This window comes from Poecilia reticulata, chromosome 21, assembly GCF_904066995.2.
Source record: "Poecilia reticulata chromosome 21, P_reticulata-male-v2, whole genome shotgun sequence".
Lineage (NCBI taxonomy): Eukaryota > Metazoa > Chordata > Actinopteri > Cyprinodontiformes > Poeciliidae > Poecilia > Poecilia reticulata.
This window is the reverse complement of record NC_088850.1, coordinates 8,022,386-8,034,874: the sequence shown is the minus strand read 5'-3', so window position 1 is coordinate 8,034,874 and position 12,489 is coordinate 8,022,386. Positions and strand designations below refer to the sequence as shown.

The 12,489-nt window shown below is 41.0% G+C and overlaps 1 protein-coding gene across 17 annotated transcripts in view; it reads right to left on the bottom strand.

Annotated features, from left to right (window-relative positions):
- The window catches only part of gphnb (gephyrin b), an 89,666-nt gene extending 83,999 nt beyond the window's left edge, over positions 1-5,667 (bottom strand). For 16 of the 17 annotated variants that reach the window (XM_081602529.1, XM_081602530.1, XM_008397472.3 and 13 more), the window contains exon 1: positions 5,498-5,645. In XM_081602529.1, coding sequence (XP_081458655.1) covers positions 5,498-5,561 — 64 coding nt within the window. In that variant the 5' untranslated portion in view covers positions 5,562-5,645. Of the gene's footprint in view, positions 1-5,497 lie in introns of all 17 variants that reach the window. The other variant, XM_081602537.1, reaches the window with a different exon arrangement.
- Between the last annotated feature and the right edge of the window lie 6,822 nt (positions 5,668-12,489).

Here is a 12,489-nt window from a genome sequence, read left to right as displayed (position 1 = left end):
ACGCTATTGTATTTCTACATTTTATATGAAAACCGTGTAAAGTGGCAACATATTAGGGGACGCGTGACTGCAAACAGGGAGGGACCGAATGCAGCTATTTTGGGAAGACTTGATGCCACAACTGTATGTCCTCATGACCGACGTATATGTTTGGGAAAACCACCTGCACATTCTGTGTCTCAGTTGTTGCAAATAAGGGAGATGCATAAAAAAATAGAAAAAGAGAGAGAGAGAGAGAGAAGAGAAAATGATCTGAACTGTTTGTCGCATGATCTAGTTTCCCTGTCCTCTTCAGAAGTTGGCTGGCGAGAGGATATCTGAGTCTCTTTGAGGAAAGCCTAAAGCTAACCCACACACACACACACACACTCAGCATTCGGCATCAAATGGTCAGTGAGTTACACCACACATTCAAGAGCAAACATAGCTGTGCATGGAGTGCTGCTGTTTAATTTTGCCATATGGCTTCATCCTGGAACTTATGCAGACTTAAATCAGTTGCATGCTTTTTGATAAGCTATTAAAGACATGTATTACATTACATGTATCTGTAATGCATTGCAAAAGTATTAGATACCTTTTAAACTTTTCGAATGATGATAATTACTTCCAATGTAATTATATTATGTTGGGATTTGATTATTAACATATAAAAAAAAAACCTCTTAAGAGCATATTAAGCTTAGTGAAGTAAAGAAAAAAAATCTGTCGAGAACGTAGATCAGTTTCAAAGTCGTGGCTCAGTTTGTGTTTTGTATGCTTTGATGGAAAGAAACTAATCATTTTTGTTTACTTTATTCAGCAGTGAACAAAGAATTAGTTTGATTATATCATCTTCAAAGAGTGGCTAGTATAAAACTAAAGTGGAGATTTTTATTTATTTTTATTTTATTTTAAGTTCATCAAATATAAGCAGTGATGGCCAAATCCACGGATCATTTTCAGGGAATTTTCAAATAACACTATGCTATTTGAGAATACAAAATATCTATATCGTTTGGGAGTTGTTATAATACAACGTATGAGTAGTCAATATCCGCTCTTTAAATGCTCAGTTATCCTCTCTCTTCTCAGGGAATGCCATCAACATGTCTGCTACCATGCAGCATTTTAGGCCCGTTGAGTGATACGACACGCAGCAGGATGTGGAACTTAGCAATTTTTTCTTCAATACCAGCGGTGTTTATATTCAACTAAAGTTGCTTCTGGTGAGTAATTAAGTTAAGTGTTGAAAAAAGCTGACAAACCTTTGGTTCAGAGCTTCTGTGTTTTACTCAACCCTCACTTTAGCTGAATAAGGAACCTTAATGTTCCTCATAAAAAGATTTTCTAAGGAACAATCTGGTATTGCTTTCTGAAGTGGACTCGGTTCTGCACAAAAATGGTGGACCTGTTTAGCTTAAGCAATGCTGTATTCGATCAGTACCAATCATTTCCGGTATATATTGTGTTTAGTGTCGCTCATAGAAGATGTGCATTTGTGGAACTCATGCATCAAGTCTTAGACAAAAAGGAAAAAAAAAAACAACAAAAAAAAAACATGCATTTTACAAACAAGGTAAAATAAGAGAATTTTTGTTTGTGCCCATCGCCGACACATTCAAAACGTAAAATTGTCACATTAAAATAAATTTAACATCACTGCAAGTGCAAAACAATTTTCACCATAAGTTGCAATATTTTGCAGCAACGCAATCTGGAGCCCATAAAGAATTTTTCAAGAACTGTATCTAAAAATTAATATTCATAACTCAGCGACACTGTTGGCTGAATCCTCAGACTGCGTAGGAACACAGAGAGATATACACAACATTCAAAAACACACAAGGATTTAAATACACTTCCTAACATGTGGAGCACAGCGTGAGAAGCCTCCATCGCCTCTACAAGCGAAGATTTATATGACATCTCTGACAAGTGACAGCATGTTCACCCCCAATTATCCCACCTCACGTTTCCCCCTCTCCTTTCCCTGATTAATAAGCCCCGCCTCTTCTCCAGGCAAGCCACAAAACGCATGCACACGTTAAATCCAGCTCCTTCCCACAGTGTAAAGGTCTTAACACACCTGTCTGTCTCCTGTCTAAATGGATGTGGAGCTAAGCGATGGAGGAAGGTGAGCCAAGGTCGCCGTCTCACCTTTGACCCCAGAGAGACGGATGATTGATCCAATCCTCTGAAGTTCATAAACATTCTGCTCACACAAACTCCCTTAATCGTAAAGTGACACCACAGAAGGCTGAGCTTTGCTGCAATAACCAAATCGTCTTATCAGAATTGTCATCGTTCAGTTTCTCATGGCAAAGGTCAGATAAAGTGCGCGCTGTGCACAGTTTTCCCCGAGTTTATTCCATTGCTCCTTTGAAGCCGTTTCCCTGCCAATGCAAGCCCTCCTTCTCTTGCACATAGATATACATCAAAAAGACAAATAAGCTTGTCAGTCGCGTCTCTACGCATCTTCAACGTCGGCATATGCATGCAGGAATTGTCAACACCGCACAGTGAGATCAAGCTGGCAATCTGTCACAACGCAGGGGATACAGTTGAGGATTCCAAGTGACTGATGACACATGGAGACATTAACCCTCTCTGATGTGGTGGTGGGCCCCAATAGAAATGACGGGACATGACACCAATATATTCTGACCCTCTAGATTCCCAATCATGCAGGTTTTGTTAGTGCTAACTGAGCGTTAGCGTAGAAAAAGCGATTTGAAAATATTACAACGTAAAAAAAATAATTAAAACTCAATATCCATGTAATTTTAAATATCGCTGAAGACCCGTTTTTGAAGGCAGCACTTTGCAGTATTTTAAAAGAATAAATAGCAATTTTAATATTATTTAGTGCAACATCAATAAATGGTCAACATTCAGCCATGACTTAAATATGACATTAATTCAGTTCATAAGTTGGGAATACAGCTTTCTTAATAAAGTAAACAATGATATGGAAAAGTATTAAACAAGCTCTGCTTAACTTATGTTTCTGTATATTTTGCTTCATATTTGTCATCGGTGATCAAAAGGAGCCAGTGGGTTGGGTTGCAGGTTCTAACAAGTTTCCGGTCAACTTTCCTTAAATTTTGGATTCATTTTGTTTGTAAATGTTGAAATGTGCAGTAACTGCAACACGTTTTATTTTTTTCCATTGTGTTATGTCAGATTCTTTTCATTTACTGCTGAACAGACAAGTGATGTTCATTTCGCCCATTTCACACATTTGTAAATTTGGGCATTCAATATTAGTAACAAGTAGCTAATATTTAAATAGATGGGCCCGGTTTAATATACTATACATACTAGACAGCGTCAGGGTGGTGATGGTGATTTTGTGTTGGCCACAGAGAACAAGCTGAGCTCTGGTGGGCCTCCCAGGTGGGATAGTAACGTGCCATCCCCAGTGGGCTGCTGCCTGCCTGCCTGCCTGCCCTGCCTTGGTAGAGGGGTCTCTCCTCCTTGGTCCAGAGTGGTCTTTGCATCACTCTGTGGCTCTTTGGGCAGGGGGCTGCTGCTCCTGTGCTTCCCTGAAACTGCCTGCCTGGCAACAATAACCATTCCACATTCAAAGTCACTTTAATAACATTTTTTCTTAATTTGGCAGCTTCATTTGAACTTGAGCAAGTCGTCTCCACAATGTATGTATTCCATGTAATCGACTGAGTCGCCTTGTGCACAAACATGCCAAACGACTAAATGGGATGGTGAGTGTAGTTTAACAACTCTACAATAGTCTGTCAGATCTGAGTCTTTTTGACTTCAACTTAATTGTAGAAGTTAATTTAAAAAAAAAAAAAAAAAGACTAAATGCAGATCAAATTCACCATTCTATCTTGAAGTGAAAATACAGCACAATTTTGTCAGATAAAAACAATATCCTTTAACATAAAATTAAAACTGAGTATTTGGAAAAGTGAAAAGTTGGCCCCCCCAGAGGAAGTTCTGCCCAGGTTCTCATAAAACTTTGTGCCGGCTCTGAGTGCCGCACTGATTTGTGAGCGGCGCTGGATTTCAGCACCGCGGACAGCTCCCTCCTTCCAACGCGGCATAGAGGAAAGGAGGGGGGTGAGGAAGGAGACGAGTGGCTGTAGTGTTGACGGTAGTGGGGGTTTCCCTGGCAGATTTTAGTAGAGGGTCTTACACAGTGATTCCTACCACCTCCGCCTCCTCCTTTTGCGGATTTCCATATGGAGGGAATAGCCTACCGTATCCGTGTGTATGTGTGGAGGAGCAGAGATGGGGGAAGGGGGGGGGGGGGGGGTGATCCGTGCGTGGCTTTCATGCAATATTGATCGACCCTGCCTCACACAGGATGGACAGAGAGGAAAGAAGCCGAGAGGAGAGGGAGGAGGGGAGGGAGAGGAGCGTATTTCTTTGGACAGCATTTATCATGTATCCACCCAAGCACCACCATCACCTCCACCAAACTCCTCCCTCCTTACATTCCCCGCAAAATCGGTTTGATTTACTCGCCGATCATGACCGCAACCGCTGGATTCGCCTGATTGACGCTCACGAGCATGACAAAGCAACACACACACACACACACACACACACACACACACACACACACACACACACACACACACACACACACACACGCGCACGCACGCACGCACGCACGCACGCACGCACGCACGCAGATGTAAAGAATGGGAGACATGAAGGCCGGCGGCGACCAGCTCCAACACCATCCGCATAACGCTTCCAACATCGGAGACACGCCGTAAACTCGTTGGATGAAATAAGCATGCCAGGATTTACTGGCGTGCGGAACCTCATCGCGGCAAAGTTCTCCTTATTCACACAACATATGCAACATCCGATGTCTGTATGCAATTTTTTTAAAGAAAGATTTTCCTCCAAACATCACGTCCTGCTCTTTAAAAAAAAAAGAAAAAAAAAAAAAAAAAAAAGAAGGCCAAGGATGCGCTCATCATTTACCTAAAGCGACTGTCGTGAGCAACACTTCAAAAAAATCGCTGTGGTCAGTTGAATGTCAATAACACAAATTCGAGCATCTTTATCAGTGATCCAACAACAAACCGTGAGCTGTAATATTTTTTTCTAGCTCTGACAAGCTGATAGAGACATGAATTATTCAGTACACATAAACTGTGCGCCTTTTCCCCAAGCAGAGGGGATGGGGAGGGTAGGGGGGGGGAAGCACGGCTGGAAAAGACATTTACAGTGCAAAACGCACGTCTACCGATTTAAATGCATGGATGTCATGTATACAGGAAATATGAGAGGGAAGGGAAACAATCCAGGCTGTAAGCCTGCGTCGCCTCCAAGAGGATGCAAAAAACACACACAAAAAAAAAAAAAAAACAGCGAGAGACGGAGACGCCGCCGCCGCGCAAAGTAGGGAGAGGAAGAAAAAAAAAAAAAAGATCAGCAGACATCTGTAAAGATCAAGACAGACAGCCGGCGTAAAATCAACCCAACGAAAGATGAGAGCGATGTGAAGGAACAGATTGGCGGCTGTGCCGTTTACCTGTCAGGACTCCGACCCGGATTTGGTGGTCGTGGTTCGTTAAAATCATCCCGTCTGACGCCATGTTCAGCAGCGCTGTCGCCCGCACCGAGAACTCACGGCAGGGCCCAGAGCCGATCTCATCGAACTCGGAAGAGTCGAGGGGAGGGGAGGATGAGGAGGGAGAGGAGGAAGAGGAGGAGGAGAGAGGGCTGGAATACAGCAAAAAAAAAAAAAAAAAAAAAAAAAATCAGCCAGACGCGATGAGTAGAGAGCCGAGTGATCATTGGGACGCCAACAGAGAAGCAGGGCTGGATGCTGGGGCGGTTTAAAACCGCCCGCATCACTCAGCCATCATAGTAGTCTGTAGTTTTGATTCATTCTCATACCGACCACTCTTGCTTAAATTATTCCAGATTTTGTCACAGAAAAACGCTAAACCTCAACGTATTCTATTGGAATTTTACATGTGGTGCATGATTTCGAAGAAGCAAAACGTGTTTTGAAATTTACTCTGACATCCGTAAACAACCATTTTCCTTCAGAAGGGATCCAATATTTAGATATTGTCCACCTGTGCGCAGCTGCATCTCTGTGTGAAGGCAGTTGTTGTTTGAAGCCCTCGGAGGCTTGCAGGAGAATATTAGAAAAATAATCAGCATCATAACGACCTAGTAAGACGGCGGACAGGTCAGGGAAGAAGCCATGGAACGTTTTAAAGCATTTATGAGCCACTGTTCAGTCCTACAGTGTACGGAACTACAAACCTACCAAGACATGGCTGTCAACAAAGCAATCAAAATGCAATTCTACATTAGCTTCAGAGATCCACAGTTCTGTGCTCTATCTACACAACCAGTAATATTTACTGTACACTATAGAATTCTGCCTTTTACTGTATAGAAGAGTGGGAAAGAAATCAGCCCGTTGTGGGAAGAAAGTTATAAAAATCAAGTTTTGAAGTTTGTTACAAGCCAGGCAGGTGACGAAGCATGTGGAGGAAGAGCGTCTAATCACATGCCAAACATTTCGTGCGGCAGTAAAACAGGAATTGCACATTACCCAGAACAAACTAACTATCTTATTGTAAAATTATGAATGTGGAATCATGCTGTAGTTATGGGGGGTGGAAGAAAAAGATTTATTCTACGGGTTCCCGAAGCTAAATGAATCAGTTTAGCTTAAGAACCCAAAGACACAGTCATAACCTCCTCACCCAATAGCTTTCTCCTCAACAACCATTTTCTCCATTATAAAACAAATGGAACTGCTCTTTTTTTTTTCTTTTTTCTTTTTTTTCAATGCAGAAGCATTACTTCGGTCTGACCCGTAAAAATGCAAGTGTGCATCCCTGGGCTAAACAAGCATCAAGGTGCTATTTATAGACTCCCTGCATGCTTCCATGGTGTATAATTTCTCTTGTTTATTTTCATGGAGAACGGGTCCATCCTCCAGCATCTGCTGGGAATCAATCAGTATGCATAATTCATTAAGCGAGGAACGCAGGCTCTGATAGAAACAGAGGAATAATGCTCAGAAATGAAAGAACTCCAAAAAAGATCACCTCGGTAATGTAATCTTGCAACATGACAGCGACAAATGGCACATTTTCTACCCTCTATGTACAAATAAGATACATTTTTCAAAAATATATCCTTTCCAAAGACACAAAAGAGACAATCCAGGCTTTTATAAAGACTTAATTTCAAATAGCTTCTCTTTTTTTTTCTTGCTACACATGGTTTAATAGTCAACATTCTTATGCTTATATAAATGTACGTGTTTCTGCTACAAACAAAATACGTATATCTTCAAAGATTAACCAAGAACTTATTTAAACGTGGGGTTTTACAGGATTAAACAGTTAAAAAAAAAAAAATCTAAAATATTACATTAATTACAACCTCGTGTTCCAATTTCAAACAGTAATCCGTTTTCACAAGGGCAAATTGTGTTAATGCATTGCTTGACACTTGCCTGGGACCGGCAGAGATAACTTAAAGGAATTAATGACTAACTTATGGGAAATGTTCCACATATTACAGCTGCACTTACTTGAAGAAAATTGCTCCATCATATCTTAGACCCTGCGGAGGAACAAACATGATTTTTGCCTCTGAGGTACTTTGATTTTATTTAGACAAATTAGTTTTGTCTCTTATAACAATGTTGTGTTTGGAAGTTTATAAATAATATGAATATTATGGTGCTACAGTGGAAAAAAGAAACAGATTTTCTCTCTAGTGCTAATAAAGTAAATCAAGAATTTGGTATGGTACAGTTTTCCAAATGTTCTTGCATTCAAACCAAAGATTTTAAAAGATTTTGTATGATTGGCTAATATAAAGTAGCTAATCATTTTACAGCGGGTTTATTTGCAAGCCTTCTTTGCAAATGAAAATCTAAAAAATGGGATCATGCATCCTTATTGAGCCCTCTCTACTCTGATACCTTTAAATACAAGCCAGTGTAACAAAACTGCCTTCAGAAGTCGCTGAATTAGTAGCAATACTTCAAGCTTTCAACATCTTAAAGAGCTCGTTTCAAGCTCGTTGGTTTTTTTATTATTATTTTTCAGTTTTAGGGAAGCTTGTCTGGGTTGTTGGAGCTAAATCCCAATACGACTCCAGTAAAACCCATTTACTTTGCTGATCTTTCATCTTGATTTTAAAAATCTGTCATCTTGTCCATAGCTAAAACACAAACATTAAACAAAAACATTCTAACACGGAGAATTAGGATTCCCGGAGGACTTCTTTTGATATTTACCTCTGCAGTGCCAGTGGAGGTGCAGATACTTCTTCAGACAGTCACAAACAAACACGCAGGCCACTTCATGGTCCAGAGGCTTCCATCAAAACTGGAAAATCCCCCGTTGGTTTCAAGCTTGAGAGCAGAGAAGAGAAAGTTAAGACGTGTAGGAGGAGACGGGAAGCCACTGGGTTGGCAGACACCAGGAAAACCATGTTTATGTTGCGTGAGAGTGAATTTGCTTGTGCATGCGAGTATTTTGTGAAGATGGCGTAATCGCTTAATCCTCAGTAGAGCTGCACACTGGTCTCAGATGGGTTGATAACGTAGCCAGGGACTATCAGTCATAAGACCCCACCACTGTGCCCATGCCAGTGTTGAGGAGAGCCTCAGCAGAAAGAAGAAGTTGTTAACGTAAACGGTCCTGTAGTTCATGGTGAGCTCAGACAGGGAAGTCCCTTACTGCCAGATGAAGGACCGGGGGGGAGAGAGTGGTGCTGGTTGGGTTCATATTATGTAATGTCAGATCTGCTTATGCTACACTTTCAGGCAGGTGAGCAGTCTGGCGTGAGAACAGTGGGTTTCTGTTTTTTTTTTTTTCCTTTTCTTTACACATGCAGTCCCTTGCAAAATTATTTATATCCCATGAGTCTTTTTTCACACTTTTTTCACACTTTTTTCCAAGTTACAGCCACAAACCACAATGCGTTTTATAAGGGTTTTTCTGACTGATCAACACAAAAAGCACATAACTGAGAGAGGTAATAAAAATGCTTTGCTTTTTTTTTTTTTAAATGAATAAAGTTCAGAAAAGAGAGTCTATAAACAGAGTCTACCTTTGTGTAATTTGACCATTGCATAAATACAAGCTGTTGTGGAGAAGACATTTAAAAAAGTTACACTTTTGTTCTATTCATCTAAGTCATCGGCGTAGATGTCTGGAAAATAATTGTTGAAGATTGTACTCAAGTCGGATGTGATTAACAAGTAAACGTTTTGCCCAAATTCAGAGCATAAAGTGAAGCAGGTCATTTAAACTGGACTTTCCCTGAACACCATCCCCACTGTGAAGCATGGCGGTGGCAGAATCATGCTACGGGGAGTCGTAACACTAAACAGCCAGAAATCTGTGGTAGGACTGGAGCTTTGCTATGTGAACATTGCAAAGAATAATGGACAAAAAAAAAGAAAAAAGAAAAAAAAAACATCTGTCTTTAGATGAGTAATGTTTGACACGTACCCTGAAAGACGGTGGGTGAATGTTTGGGCGTGAATACAATTGCACACCGTCCTTCTTGAAAGGGAGGTGTAGGAAAGCAAAGTGATTTTTTTTTTCCCCCTCTTCCACTTCACAGTTCTGAGCCGCCTCATGCTGGTCTATTATATAAAATGCAAATAACATTCAGTGACGGTTGTAGTTAGAACCTAATAAAAATGCAAAGACGTTGTAGGTGTATGTACTTTTGCAAGGTAATATGCCATATTTTCAGATACCGTGTTATTCTTTATGCTACTGAAGATGATTTTTGAAATGGCCAGACAAAAGTATTTCAATAAATCTTGATGTAAACAATAAAAAAAAACAACAAAAAAACTAAACACGGAGCCACTTGACCCTAAAACTCTTCAATACTGATCCAGAGCCTGCTCCAGCCGCTCAACTGAAAAGTTTAAAGTTGTTTAACGCATGATAAAACATCCAGCTTTTAATTTGAAAGAGTTCCGCAAAGTTAAACACATTTTACGATACCTGATCGTCTCATGCAGAAGACATCTTTCTGAACATCAAATTGCACTTTATGTGCATCTGATTGGCCTACAGCATATTAGCTCTGTAAAAGGGAGTTGAGGCGTTTCTGTCATTTTACAAGGTAGAGGGTAGTTTTTTGGGGCTCATGCCGTTACTCCTGTATCCAGTCACAGCCTGTCTTGGAAACGCGCCCTGCAGTGGTTACTGAAATATCTCCCAAAGAAAAACACCAAGATAGTCAAACTTACCTTCGGGCTTGTTCAGTGTTATCCCTTGATGTTTTTTTCTTTCTTTCTTTCTAGAATACCTGTCTAAATCTGGCCCTAGCTGAAGAGGTAATGTCAGCCAGGAAGACAGAAAAAAAAAACAATTATCCATCTGTGAATGAGCTGCACAGAGTTAATTAAGGACTACTGGAGACAAAGTCCTTTCTTTAGAGGCAGTAATTTGGCAACAACATGACATGGAGGTTGGTACGGGTCTAAGGCATGCTGGAGCACACATACGCTCATCTGAGGAAACAGATAAATGGAGGAAGAGGGAGAAGTAGAGGGGGAAAAGAAAAAGAATGCATATGAGAATTAGGCAGCTTTCTTATGAGTGCAGAATCTCCGCCGACTCCCGCCACCACCACCGCAGCAGCAGCAGCAGCAGCAGCAGCAGCAGCAGCAGCAGCAGCAGCAGCAGCAGCAGCAGCAGCAGCAGCAGCAGCGCTGAGCACTGCCCCGGGGGGCTTTGGAATCAAACCCATTACGTCTGATACCGGATTTCTTACCGCTCAGAATTAATGCAATGTGGACTTGCTTTCACTAAAGCTGGCCAGTGTCGCATAGTATCGGCATGCACAGAGCCGGACCACAGGGGAAAAAAGAAAAAGAGGACAGGGGAGGAGACTGAAGGCCTAAGATGCGAAGAGGGATACCGACGGGGATGGGGAGGCAGGGGGGGGGGGGGGGGGGGGGCATGCTGCAGCTGAAAGGGCTATTTCATATTTCAAATTGTATCGATTTGAAACAAGGGCTGGCTGTCTTTATTAACTCTCAGGATATATGGCATTGTGCAAACAAGACGGGCGGGGGGGGGGCTGTACGTTTACACATGCTCCCTGTAGTCCATTTGCATAATTAAAAGACTGGCATTTGAAAAGCAGAATGTCATCATAAACAACCTCGGACACTACACTAACCGAGGTCATTTTTTAAGCTGTGTAATTGGCTCCTAATGCAGAGGAGACAAACATAGAAACCTTCTACCCCCCCCAAAAAATACAAGAAAAAAATAATAATGAGTTTTCTTTAATTTGTTCTTTTACCAACTTACTTTTATGTGAATGATTTAAGGAAGCCAAACTGTGGAACACAGAGTGAGAGACAGTGGTGGTAACATATCTGTGTTTGTAAGAAGTCATAAAAAAAAGCTGACTTTGTAAATTTTATTTGCGCTGTAGACCCTTAAACACACGGTCGGCTTCTCTAGGCTGCCTCACAATCACATCATCGATAGATAAATAAATAAATAAATAAATAAATAAATAAATCTTTTTCTCTCTGGTTTTACTTTTATTACAAGGTTTACTTCAGATTCAATATTCTGAGTGAGTTTATGCTACCTGAAAAAAGGTTGTGTCTTCTTATAAACTGCTTACACATGTAAATTTACTAGCTTCTCCCATTTCAGTTGTAAATAAATTTATATTAGACCATTGATATTGTACATCTGAACATCTTCAGGAATGCTTGAATTTAGCTTTCTTTACACAAGTCAAATCAGAGTCAAACTATCTAAGTTGCACCTTTTTTCCTTCAACTGTAATCTGACCTATGGGGAATGCATTTTATACATCTAGAAACCATGGATCCAACATCTTTCGACCTGTCCGCGTCACATTATTCTCCTTTTCTCTTTGTACTTTCTTGTTCATTACCAGATAAATCAAGATTGATGATTACCCGAAGCCATAATTCTGTGAAATGTATTAAAGAAGTTCAGGTTTGGTTGAAATAAGAAATGTCCGTTTCTATGCAACCAGTAATAAGTCACTAAAATAAATTAATGGCACAAAAATTTCAAAAGTAATTAAAGGTTGAGCACAAGAGAACCATATCCTCCAGGAGTGGACATGCACTGTTGATTCAGAACACTTGTGGCTGTCTCTAATCATCAGCTCTGACATGCAAGTCAGGTAGTGTGAACTGAATTATCGAGAAAGGAGGGAGGGAAAAAAACAAAACCAAAAAAAAAAAAACACGCCTCTGGCATCTGTCCCTCCAAGCCGTTCCCTGGAAAGAATTTAATTCTGGGATTTGCTCGACGCCGCGCAGCCTTTGGGATGTAATCTCACATCCACACACCTATTAACCTCTACTGGCAGAGAAGTTGGAATGACTTTCAAGCTCCAGTGGGTCCAGTGCAGGATAATGACTATGGTGAGTGCAGGTAATGTGGTTAGCGAGCTGTTGGGGCCAAGCTGTCAGCTCCGTGGTCGAGCTGGAGGTGGGCGGGCGGGCGGGCG